We start from the raw sequence: 13,425 nt of genomic DNA, 5'->3' as shown, positions 1-13,425 counted from the left end.
AAGCGAACCAATTAAAATCGCAAATAAATGGGGGAAGCTCATGAGAGGAACACTAAAAATAGACAACAACAAAACTTACAGGATACTGCGAGGCCCTGAATAGAGTGGACACAGGGAAGATGTTTCCATTCATCGGAGAGTCTCGGATCCGAGGGGCACAGCCTCAGAGTAAAGGGTCAACCCTTTAGAACCGAGATGAGGGGGAATTTCTTCAGACAGAGGGTTTGGGGAATCTGTGGAATTCATTGCCACAGAGGAGGCTAAATACTGAGTTGTTTAAGACACAGATACATAGGTTCTTGATTGGTAAGGGGGGGGTGAAAGGTTACGGGGAAAAGGTGGGAAAATGGGGTTGAGAAACTTATCAGCCGCGATGGAATGGCGGAGAAGCCTCGATGGGCCGAATGGCCTCATTTTGCTCCTGTATCTTATGGTCTTATGTTAGCGGGAACTTACCGCGAGCAAATTAATGGGATCAATATTGTACCCAACCCCATCAGTCACGGGAGGTCGTCACTGGGGGACACTGCAAGTTCCCTCTACTCCGGCCCCGAAATTCGCCTCGAAAGTGGGGCAAATGTTTAGATCAGGCCCCCACTCCCCCCTCCACCCCCTCCTCCCCAACCTGTCTCCACATCAAAGGTGAATCAATCTCCAATTTGACAACGCAATAGTGTGCAAAATGTAAGCGGCCATTTTAGCCACAGTGTTGACCTGTGGGTGAGGGCAGGAGGTGGTGGGGGGGGTAGAGATGGTGGGCCAGTGGGTTGGAACATGGCTGGCCTTGCCGGTGCAGTCAGGTGGCCTGGGTCACTGAGGAATGGCAGCCTTGAGCGTGGGCGAGGGGCATGCACCATGCGGGTGACGGAGGGTGGGCAGGAGGGTGGCGCAGTGTGCCCGTCTCACCGATGCTCTCTGCCAATCAACTTCTAGGGCGGGTGTCGCCTGCGCCTTCGTGGCCAATCAGGAGGTGACGGATGCCATGGAGCCAAGTGTGGCCGCCATTAAAGACACGCTTACCAACGCAACGTCGCACGTGGCCAATATCGTGAAGGTGAGAGTCTTCGATTATTCGTAAATCATCTTCTCAGTTTCTGGTTTAGAATGTAAAGGATTTCATTCCTCAGTCCATAACCTCCATGTTAGAAGCATTCACACACTCAAATCAGAAGATGTGTAGGTTAGGTGGATTGGCCATGCTAAATTGTCCCTTAGTGTCCAAAGATGTGTAGGTTAGGTGGATTGGCCATGCTAAATTGTCCCTTAGTGTCCAAAGATGTGCAGGTTAGGTGGATTGGCCATGCTAAATTGTCCCTTAGTGTCCAAAGATGTGCAGGTTAGGTGGATTGGCCATGCTAAATTGCCCCTTAGTGTCCAAAGATGTGCAGGTTAGGTGGATTGGCCATGCTAAATTGTCCCTTAGTGTCCAAAGATGTGCAGGTTAGGTGGATTGGCCATGCTAAATTGCCCCTTAGTGTCCAAAGATGTGCGGGTTAGGTGGATTGGCCATGCTAAATTGCCTCTTAGTGTCCAAAGATGTGAGGGTTGGGTGGATTGGCCATGCTAAATTGTCCCTTAGTGTCCAAAGATGTGCAGGTTAGGTGGATTGGCCATGCTAAATTGCCCCTTAGTGTCCAAAGATGTGCAAGTTAGGTGGATTGGCCATGCTAAATTGTCCCTTAGTGTCCAAAGATGTGCAGGTTAGGTGGATTGGCCATGCTAAATTGCCCCTTAGTGTCCAAAGATGCGCAGGTTAGGTGGATTGGCCATGCTAAATTGTCCCTTAGTGTCCAAAGATGTGCGGGTTAGGTGGATTGGCCATGCTAAATTGCCTCTTAGTGTCCAAAGATGTGAGGGTTGGGTGGATTGGCCATGCTAAATTGTCCCTTAGTGTCCAAAGATGTGCAGGTTAGGTGGATTGGCCATGCTAAATTGTCCCTTAGTGTCCAAAGATGTGCGGGTTAGGTGGATTGGCCATGCTAAATTGCCTCTTAGTGTCCAAAGATGTGAGGGTTGGGTGGATTGGCCATGCTAAATTGTCCCTTAGTGTCCAAAGATGTGAGGGTTAGGTGGATTGGCCATGCTAAATTGTCCCTTAGTGTCCAAAGGTGTGAGGGTTAGGTGGATTGGCCATGCTAAATTGCCCCTTAGTGTCCAAAGATGTGCAGGTTAGGGGGATTGGCCATGCTGAATTGTCCCTTAGTGTCCAAAGATGGGCAGGTTAGGTGGATTGGCCATGCTAAATTGCCCCTTAGTGTCCAAAGATGTGCAGGTTAGGTGGATTGGCCATGCTAAATTGTCCCTTAGTGTCCAAAGATGTGCAGGTTAGGTGGATTGGCCATGCTAAATTGTCCCTTAGTGTCCAAAGATGTGCAGGTTAGGTGGATTGGCCATGCTAAATTGTCCCTTAGTGTCCAAAGATGTGCAGGTTAGGTGGATTGGCCATGCTAAATTGTCCCTTAGTGTCCAAAGATGTGCGGGTTAGGTGGATTGGCCATGCTAAATTGCCTCTTAGTGTCCAAAGATGTGAGGGTTGGGTGGATTGGCCATGCTAAATTGTCCCTTAGTGTCCAAAGATGTGCAGGTTAGGTGGATTGGCCATGCTAAATTGTCCCTTAGTGTCCAAAGATGTGCGGGTTAGGTGGATTGGCCATGCTAAATTGCCTCTTAGTGTCCAAAGATGTGAGGGTTGGGTGGATTGGCCATGCTAAATTGTCCCTTAGTGTCCAAAGATGTGAGGGTTAGGTGGATTGGCCATGCTAAATTGTCCCTTAGTGTCCAAAGGTGTGAGGGTTAGGTGGATTGGCCATGCTAAATTGCCCCTTAGTGCCCAAAGATGTGTTGGTAAGGGGGATTGGCCGTGCTAAGTTGTCCCTTAGTGTCCAAAGATGTGCAGGTTAGGTGGATTGGCCATGCTAAATTGTCCCTTAGTGTCCAAAGATGTGTAGTTAGGTGGATTGGCCATGCTAAATTGTCCCTTAGTGTCCAAAGATGTGCAGGTTAGGTGGATTGGCCATGCTAAATTGCCCCTTTGTGTCCAAAGATGTGCAGGTTAGGTGGATTGGCCATGCTAAATTGTCCCTTAGTGTCCAAAGATGTGTAGGTTAGGTGGATTGGCCATGCTAAATTGTCCCTTAGTGTCCAAAGATGTGCAGGTTAGGTGGATTGGCCATGCTAAATTGCCCCTTCGTATCAGGGAGACGAGTTGGATAAATACATGGGGTTATCTGGGTCAGACCTGGGTGGGATTGTGGTCAGTGCAGGTTTGATTGTGCACTGTCAGGATTCCATGATTCTATGAAACTCATAGAAACAGAGACATAGAAACGAGAAGCAGGAGGAGTCCATTCAGCCCTTCCAGCCTGCCCTCTCATTCATTTTGATCATGGCTGATCATCAAATTCAATATCCTGATTTCCTCCCTCCATTTCCCTTGATCCCTTTAACGCCAAGAGTGAAATCTAATTCCTTCTTGAAATCACACAATGTTTTGGCCTCAACTACTTTCTGTGGGAGTGAATTCCACACATTCCCCACCCTCTGGGTGAAGACATTTCTCCTCACCTCAGTTCTAAAAAGTTTTATCCTTTATCCTTATACAGTGGTTAGCCCTGCTGCCCCACAGCTCCAGGGACCCAGGTTCAATTCCCGGCTTGGGTCACTGTCTGTGTGGAGCTTGCACATTCTCCCCGTGTCTGCGTGGGTTTCCTCCGGGTGCGCCGGTTTCCTCCCACAGTCTGAAAGACGTGCTGGTTAGGTGCTAAATTCTCCCTCAGTGTAACCCGAACAGGTGCTGGAGTGTGGCGACGAGGGGATTTTCGCAGTAACTTCATTGCAGTGTTAATGGTCGTTGATTTGTGACACTAATAAATAAACTTTAAAAAACAAACTATGCCCCATAGTTCTGGACTCAGTCCTAAAAGGTTTACATCTTATCTTAAAACTATGACGTCTAGTTCTGGACTCCCCCACCATCGGGAACATTCTTTCTGAATCTACCCTGTCTAACCCTGTTAGAATTTTATAAGTTTCTATGAGATCCCCTCTCACTCTTCTAAACTCCAGTGAATATAATCCTAACCGACTTAGTCTCTCCTCATATGACAGACCTGCCATCCCAGGAATCAGCCTGGTAAACCTTCTCTGTACTCCCTCGATTGCAAGGACATCCTTCCTCAGATAAGGACACCAAAACTGCACACAATACTCCAGGTGTGGCCTCACCAACGCCCTGTACAGTTGTAGTAAAACATCCCTATCCCTGTCCTCAAATCCTCTTGCTATGAAGGCCAACATATCATTTGCCAACCAGCCGTACACCTGAGTGGGCCACCACAACAATCCCCAAATCTCATAGTTTCTGGACAGAGCAAAGATCTATTGTGTTGTACATTCCCCGAGCAGCAGACCTGTTTCTGTCCGCCCTTTGCAGAAACCATTGTGTCTCGGTGGGATCACCCCTCCTTCTTCTAAACCCCAGAGCATGAGGCCCAATGTTCTTAGCTTTTTGACGTAGGACAACCCTCCCATTCCAGGGACAAATCAACTGCTACACTCCTTATCTCTGTGACACATTTCCTCAACACTTTCCACACCTCTGGTCAATCAACCCAGTTGTTAAAAGTCTTCATTCAATTTTTGTAAAGTTGTCAAATTTCCCTTTGAATTTAAACAAAGCTGGGCAGTTAACTGTCAATCATCAGTCAACTGGTGCATTCTCCACAGCTACACCTCCGCCAATCACCTTGCCAACCAGTCGGCGCTCTCTTCTCACGAAGCGGACAAATTGTTGCCCGCCTTACATTTGGCCTCCTTGCGAATTGGCCTGATGAGTACAGGGCGAAAAGCTTCGACAGCCTGCATCTTCTTTCAGCAGCAGTCTTTGTTGCTCCCTCGGACCGGTGGACTCCTGCCTCCTCTCGACGGGGTTAGCTAAGAGTCGGAAACTGCACCGCGTCTCGGAACATGTGCTCCGAATAGGCGTTGACCAAACTCGCTGCTCCGTATGAACTTTGACCTTGCCTTGTGCGGTTCCTTGACCTTTAACCTTTCTTTACTGCAGGCCATAGCCAAGATCGCCAAGCAGTTTTCCGTGCCAAAGGAGCAGACGCTTACCGAACTTATCCGTGAGTGAGATAATTCCAGTACCATTCAGTCTGGGAAACAGGTGAAGTGGATCAAATTAGATGTACACAGAAACATAGAAATATAGAAACTCGGAGCAGGAGGAGGCCATTCGGCCCTTCCGGCCTGCTCCGCATTTGTTTTGATCATGGCCGATCATTAGATTCAATATCCTGATTCCTCTCCGTATCCCTCTATCCCTTCAGTCCCAAGAGCTGTTTCTAATTCCTTCTTGAAATTACACAATGTTTTGGCCTCAACTACTTTCTGTGGGAGTGAATTCCACACATTCACCACCCTCTGGGTGAAGAAATTTCTCCTCACCTCAGTTCTAAAAGATTTAACCCTTATCCTCAAACTATGACCCCCTAGTTCTGGACTCCCCCCACCATCGGGAACATTCTTTCTGAATCTACCCTGTCTAACCCTGTTAGAATTTTATAAGTTTCTATGAGATCCCCTCTCACTCTTCTAAACTCCAGTGAATATAATCCTAACCGACTTAGTCTCTCCTCATATGACAGACCTGCCATCCCAGGAATCAGCCTGGTAAACCTTCGCTGTACTCCCTCTACAGCAAGGACATCCTTCCTCAGATAAGGAGACCAAAACTGCACACAATACTCCAGGTGTGGCCTCACCAACGCCCTGTACAATTGCAGTAAAACATCCCTATCCCTGTACTCAAATCCTCTCGCTATGAAGGCCAACATACCGTGTGCCTTCTTTACTGCCTGCTGTATTTGCGTGCTTACTTTCAGTGACTGATGCACGAGGACACCAAGGTCTCGTTGAGTATCCGCCTCTCTCAACTTACACCCAGTCAAGTAATAATCTGCCTTCCTGTTATTGCTACCAAAGTGGATCACCTCACATTTATCCACACTATATTGCATCTGCCATGCAGATGTCCACACACACAGCTTATCCAAATCACGCTGAAACATCTCTGCATCCTCCTCACAGCTCACCCTCCCACCCAACTTTCTATCATCTGCAAATCTGGAGATAATACATTCAGTTCCCCCTTCCAAATCATTCATATATAATGTGAATGGTTGGGGTCCCGGCATAGATCATTGCAGGGCCTCACTAATCGCTGAGTGCCAATCGGAAAACACCCATTTACGCCAACTCTTTGCTTCCTATCTGCCAACCCATCTCAAGACATGACCCGCCATGCGCACATAACCCATAATGGCACATTGGCACACAGTCCTCTTCATTGCCTAGTTGAGATTGGTCCACCCTGCAAAGAGTGAAGCTTTGACGTGCGCCCGTCCACGTTTTCCCCACTCAACCTGCCAACTTTGCCAACCGCTGTTCCTCTGTCGAGTGTTGGCAGCATGCCCTACCTGACTTGGGGGAGGCCGGTACCCGTCGAGGGCCCCAGATCAGCAAATTGAATGAGACAAATTTAGTACAGAGAGGAGGGGGTGAGGTATTGGAGTCAGAGGGCAGGACTTTCCTGGGACACGGGCAATGCAAGGACCCCCATCGATCTCGGGGCAGGATTTTCCAGTGGTGGCGCGAGCTGGAAAATCCCGCCCCTTGATCACTACAACGCCGAAACAGGCCCTTCGGCCCGGCCCGTCTGTGCTGACCCCTCCCAGCCAGTCCCCCCACCACCGTTGGTGGAAAATCTCTCTAACCTGGCACTGAATATATACAATAACCCGCACATCCCGCTCTCTGGGGGAGTGGGGGGAGAGAATTCCTCCTCATCTTCGATGGGAGACCCTTTATTCTGAAGCCGTGTCCCTCCTCGAGCTAAAATCCGCACCCCGCAATGAGGGGGGTAACGTTGTCTCTGCACCCACCCTGCCAAACCGAGTTTCAACAAGATCCCCTGGAAATATCAACCTCCCTCCCTGAGGCAAACCCCTTCATCCCAGGGTCAGATGACCCAGGAAAATGGGAATTCGGAGCAGAAGTAGGCCATTCAGCCCTTCGAGCCTGTTCCGCCATTCAATCAGATCATGGCTGATCTCTCCCTGGTCTCAGATCCACCTGTTCCCCATCTCCCTTTAACCCCATTTTCTATCAGAAATGTATCTATCTCCTTCTTGGAACCATTTAATGATTCTGACTCCCCGTGCGATGGGGCAGTGAGTTCCACAAATTCACCACCCTTTGCGAGAAGTCGTTCCTCCTCATCTCAGTTTTAAATCTATCGCCTCTCAACCTATACCCGTGACCTCTTGTTCCAGATTGCACCATAAGGGGAAACATTCGGTCCATATTTACTTTATCAATCACTTTTAGTATTTTATACACCTCGATCAGATCCCCTCTCAGTCTTCTAAACTCCAGCAAGTGCAAACCCAAACTGTTTAATCTCTCCTCGTACGTCAACCCTTTCATCCCCGGAATCAATCTGGTGAACCTCCTCTGAACTGGCTCCAACGCCACCGCATCCTTTCTCAAATAAGGAAACCAAAACTTGACACAGTGTCCAGAATTTTACTGCCCAGCCCACCACGGGAATCAGAGCGGGCTCGGGGTGGACCATGGAAAGATGCATTGACACGGGGGAGAACGTGCAGACTCCGCACAGACAGTGACCCGAGCCGGGAATCGACCCCACGTCCCTGGCGCTGTGAGGCAGCAGTGCTAACCACCGTGCCACCCATCTGGAGTAGAGGGCAGGATTTTATGGTTATGGGACGAGCAAGGCTGTAAAATGCTGCCCTTCTACTCCAGATGGGTGGCACGGTGGTTAGAACTGCTGTCTCACAGCACCAGGGACCCGGGTTCGATTCCCAGCTCAGGTCACTGTCTGTGCTGGGTCTGCACCTTCTCCCCATGTCTGCGTGGGTTTCTTCTGGGTGTTCCAGTTTCCTCCCATAGTCCAAAGGTGTGCGGGTTAGGTGGATTGGTCGTGCTAAATTGCCCCTTAGTGTCCAAAAATATGAAGGTTGGGTGGATTGGCCATGCTAAATTGCCTCTAAATGTCCAAAAATATGAAGGTTGGGTGGATTGGCCATGCTAAATTGCCTCTAAATGTCCAAAAATATGAAGGTTGGGTGGATTGGCCATGCTAAATTGCCTCTAAATGTCCAAAAATATGAAGGTTGGGTGGATTGGCCGTGCTAAATTGCCCCTTAGTGTCCAAAAATATGAAGGTTGGGTGGATTGGCCATGCTAAATTGCCTCTAAATGTCCAAAAATATGAAGGCTGGGTGGATTGGCCGTGCTAAATTGCCCCTAAATGTCCAAAAATATGAAGGTTGGGTGGATTGGCCATGTTAAATTGACCCTTACTGTCAGGGGAATTAGCAGGGTAAATATGTGGGGTTACGGGAATAGGGCCTGGGTGGGATTGTTGTCAGTGCAGACTTGATGGGCCAAATGGCCTCCTTCTGAATTGTTGGCATTCTATCTGGTCTCGCCAACACCCTATACAATTGCAACAACACTTTTATACTTCAGTCTCTTTGCAATAAATGCCAACATCCCATTTTGTTATGTGCTGTACCTGCATATTGACTTTCTGTGATTCATCAACAAAGGCACCCAGATCCCTCTGCACTGACACATCCTGAATTTGCTTTCCATTTCAGGTAACTTATGGTAGCAAGGTTCGATGTACCCAATGCCTTTTGCATGTTCAGGCCTGAGTGTTATTCATGCCTAATGGTTTTCCCTGACTGATTTGATGCAGGTATAGACAGGACTCTTGGCTCCACCATCCAGGACACGCTAGCCCCAATCATTACCCCCGTGCTGGGCATGCTCATGAACAGGATACAAGGTAACTCATACTCTCCCCTTTGGTCATCGCGTCGCCAAGGGGTGAATTTGCACTCAGGGTGTCAGTATTTGCGGGAAAGAAAAGAAATGTTCTGTCGAAACTTTTCAGCTTGCACTCATCAGGTCAATCCCGAGAATTCCAAATTTCAAAGGACAATTTACAGCTGCAGGAAAGGTCGAGGCGTTGCCATGGAGAATGTCTCAGGGACCTATTGCCCTTCATTCTTTTGTTTAAGCCTAAACAAAGATGCAGTGTCTGGATAGGTTGTGTTTGCTTGCAGAGGGTCAGTCCCTTTGACTGGATATATGGATGTTTAGAGAAGCTATGTGATGAGACTGTTAAGTTTGGTCATTAGGATCTCCTTTTTAGCAGCTTATTGTGAAGGGGGCTGATGCCAAATCACTCGCTATGGATGGTGTCTCCTCACAAGACATGGTTTCCGCCAGTCTGATGAAGTGCTACCTCAGGGGGTACCTTCCTGCCTGAGCCAAGTAAAAGCCATCTCCTTCAAGCTTGTGTCTTGTTTCCGTGTTGTTCCTGTGTTCCTGTCTTATTCCTGCATTGTTCTTGTATTTTTCCTGTGTTTTCTTGTATTTTTCCTGTGTTGTTCTTGTGTTTTTCTGTGTTTTTCCTGTGTTGTTCTTGTGTTTTTCTGTGTTTTTCCTGTGTTGTTCTTGTATTTTTCTATGTTGTTCTTGTATTTTCCTCTGTTGTTCCTCTATTTTTCCTGTGTTGCTCTTGTGTTGTGTTGTTCCTGTGTTTTCTTGTATTTTTCCTGTGTTGTTCTTGTGTTTTTCCTGTGTTGTTCTTGTGTTTTTCCTGTGTTGTTCTTGTGTTTTTCCTGTGTTGTTCTTGTGTTTTTCTGTGTTTTTCCTGTGTTGTTCTTGTGTTTTTCTGTGTTTTTCCTGTGTTGTTCTTGTATTTTTCTGTGTTGTTCTTGTATTTTCCTGTGTTGTTCTTATATTTTCCTCTGTTTTTCCTGTGTTGTTCCTGTATTTTTCTGTGTTGTTCTTGTATTTTTCTATGTTGTTCTTGTATTTTCCTCTGTTGTTCCTGTATTTTTCTGTGTTCTTGTATTTTTCTGTGTTGTTCCTGTGTTTTTCTTGTATTTTTCTGTGTTGTTCCTGTATTTTTCTGTGTTGTTCCTGTATTTTTCTGTGTTGTTCTTGTATTTTTCTGTGTTGTTCTTGTATTTTCCTCTGTTGTTCCTCTATTTTTCCTGTGTTGCTCTTGTGTTGTGTTGTTCCTGTGTTTTCTTGTATTTTTCCTGTGTTGTTCTTGTGTTTTTCCTGTGTTGTTCTTGTGTTTTTCCTGTGTTGTTCTTGTGTTTTTCCTGTGTTGTTCTTGTGTTTTTCTGTGTTTTTCCTGTGTTGTTCTTGTGTTTTTCTGTGTTTTTCCTGTGTTGTTCTTGTATTTTTCTGTGTTGTTCTTGTATTTTCCTGTGTTGTTCTTATATTTTCCTCTGTTTTTCCTGTGTTGTTCCTGTATTTTTCTGTGTTGTTCTTGTATTTTTCTATGTTGTTCTTGTATTTTCCTCTGTTGTTCCTGTATTTTTCTGTGTTCTTGTATTTTTCTGTGTTGTTCCTGTGTTTTTCTTGTATTTTTCTGTGTTGTTCCTGTATTTTTCTGTGTTGTTCCTGTATTTTTCTGTGTTGTTCTTGTATTTTTCTGTGTTGTTCTTGTATTTTCCTCTGTTGTTCCTGTGTTTTTCTTGTATTGGTCTTGTGTTTTGGTCTAGTCTTGTGTTTACTTTTGTTGGGTTTGATCTTGGTCTGATCTCCAGCCACGATTGTTATCTCATGAGCAAGGCCACAGGTATCCCGTTCTCCCAGGAGTGATGCTGCAGTTTTGACGCTCTGATCTTGTGACTGCGATGAGGCTGTCATTCTGAAAGCATGTGGTTTGGCAAGGACACGTCAGCAATGTGTGTGTGTGTGAGTGATGGTGCAGGAAATACCACATTCCTTACTGCTTTAGTGACAGATAATATTGAGCTGTCCATTGAACCCATCTGCTTCTCTGACGTCCTTTAGAGAAGGAAATCTGCCGTCCTTAACCAGTCTGGCCTACATGTGACTCCAGAGCCACAGCAGTGTGGTTGACTCTCAACTGCCCTCCAAGGGCATCTAAAGATGGGCAATAAATACTGGCACCCATGTCCCACGAATGAATAAAGAAAAAAAAACCTTACAGAATGGCCTGAAAATTTCCAGCAGTTTTCTGCTGGGAATCTGTTCCTGACTTGTTCCGAGAACTGATTTGAAATTTCTTTTAAAGTTTATTTATTAGTGTCATGATTAGGCTTACATTTACACTGCAGTGAAGTTACTGTGAAAATCCCCTAGTCGCCACACTCCTGTTCGGGTTACACTGAGGGAGAATTTAGCACCTAACCAGCACGTCGTTCAGACTGTGGGAGGAAACCGGAGCACCCGGAGGAAACCCATGCAGACACGGGGAGAATGTGCAGACTCCACACAGACAGTGACCCAAGCCAGGAATCGAACCCGGGTCCCTGGCGCTGTGAGGCAGCAGTGCTAATCACCGTGCCAGCGTCAAATCAAACAGTACTTTTCACTGTATCCCAGTACACGTGACAATAATAAATCAAACAATACTTTTCACTGTATCCCAGTACACGTGAAAATAATAAATCAAACAATACTTTTCACTGTATCCCAGTACACGTGACAATAATAAATCAAACAATACTTTTCACTGTATCCCAGTACACGTGAAAATAATAAATCAAACAATACTTTTCACTGTATCTCAATACACGTGACAATAATAAATCAAACAATACTTTTCACTGTATCCCAATACACGTGACAATAATAAATCAAACAATACTTTTCACTGTATCCCAATACACGTAAAAATAATAAATCAAACAATACTTTTCACTGTATCCCAATATATGTGACAATAATAAATCAAACAATACTTTTCACTGTATCCCAGTACACGTGGCAATAATAAATCAAACAATACTTTTCACTGTGTCCCAGTACACGTGACAACAATAAATCAAACAATACTTTTCACTGTATCCCAATACATGTGACAATAATAAATCAAACAATACTTTTCATTGTATCCCAGTACATGTGACAATAATAAATCAAACAATACTTTTCACTGTATCCCAATACACGTGACAATAATAAATCAAACAATACTTTTCACTGTATCCCAGTACATGTGACAATAATAAATCAAACAATACTTTTCACTGTATCCCAGTACATGTGACAATAATAAATCAAACAATACTTTTCACTGTCTCCCAGTACATGTGACAATAATAAATCAAACAATACTTTTCACTGTATCCCAGTACACGTGACAATAATAAATCAAACAATACTTTTCACTGTATCCCAGTACATGTGACAATAATAAATCAAACAATACTTTTCACTGTATCCCAGTACATGTAACAATAATAAATCAAACAATACTTTTCACTGTATCCCAGTACACGTGACAATAATAAATCAAACAATACTTTTCACTGTATCCCAATACACGTGACAATAATAAATCAAACAATACTTTTCACTGTATCCCAGTACATGTGACAATAATAAATCAAACAATACTTTTCACTGTATCCCAGTACATGTGACAATAATAAATCAAACAATACTTTTCACTGTATCCCAGTACACGTGACAATAATAAATCAAACAATACTTTTCACTGTATCCCAGTACATGTGACAATAATAAATCAAACAATACTTTTCACTGTATCCCAGTACACGTGACAATAATAAATCAAACAATACTTTTCACTGTATCCCAGTACATGTGACAATAATAAATCAAACAATACTTTTCACTGTATCCCAGTACATGTAACAATAATAAATCAAACAATACTTTTCACTGTATCCCAGTACACGTGACAATAATAAATCAAACAATACTTTTCACTGTATCCCAATACACGTGACAATAATAAATCAAACAATACTTTTCACTGTATCCCAGTACACGTGACAATAATAAATCAAACAATACTTTTCACTGTATCCCAGTACATGTAACAATAATAAATCAAACAATACTTTTCACTGTATCCCAGTACATGTGACAATAATAAATCAAACAATACTTTTCACTGTATCCCAGTACATGGGACAATAATAAATCAAATCAAATCAAAGAAGCTGTTCTTGAGTCGGTTGGTATGTGAGCTCAGACTTTTGTATCTTTTTCCTGATGGGAGAAGGTGGAAGAGAGAATGTGCGGGTTGTGTTTGGGGTCCTTTATTCTACTGGCTGCTTTTCCCGAGGCAGCGGGAAGTGTAGGCAGACTCAGTGGATAGGAGGCTGGTTTGTGTGATGGGCTGGGTACGCTTGGCAGATCTGGGAGTATAGCTGCGGTCCAGCCTGTCAGTTCCCAGCCGATGGAAGCAGAGGAAGAATATTGCAGGAGCTCTTTCTCATCGAGATTTGTGTTTCAGACTTCCGCAGAATAAAGAACCATCTGTTGACGATCACCTCCAGCCAGATCTCACTTCAGGAGAGCCAGAATCAG

The 13,425-nt window shown here is 45.0% G+C and overlaps 1 protein-coding gene across 1 annotated transcript in view; it reads left to right on the top strand.

Annotated features, from left to right (window-relative positions):
* The window catches only part of LOC145339397 (prominin-2-like), a 67,169-nt gene that overhangs the window by 9,075 nt on the left and 44,669 nt on the right, over positions 1-13,425 (top strand). Inside the window, exons 4-7 of the mRNA XM_080183849.1 lie at positions 934-1,054; positions 5,063-5,126; positions 8,789-8,878; positions 13,352-13,425. The exon at positions 13,352-13,425 is cut by the window's right edge and continues 123 nt beyond it. Coding sequence (XP_080039975.1) covers positions 934-1,054; positions 5,063-5,126; positions 8,789-8,878; positions 13,352-13,425 — 349 coding nt within the window. The remainder of the gene's footprint in view (positions 1-933; positions 1,055-5,062; positions 5,127-8,788; positions 8,879-13,351) is intronic.

The sequence above is a fragment of the Carcharhinus amblyrhynchos genome, unplaced genomic scaffold (genome assembly GCF_965287045.1).
Source record: "Carcharhinus amblyrhynchos unplaced genomic scaffold, sCarAmb.v2.hapA scaffold_444, whole genome shotgun sequence".
Lineage (NCBI taxonomy): Eukaryota > Metazoa > Chordata > Chondrichthyes > Carcharhiniformes > Carcharhinidae > Carcharhinus > Carcharhinus amblyrhynchos.
This window is presented reverse-complemented; position numbering and strand designations above follow the sequence as displayed.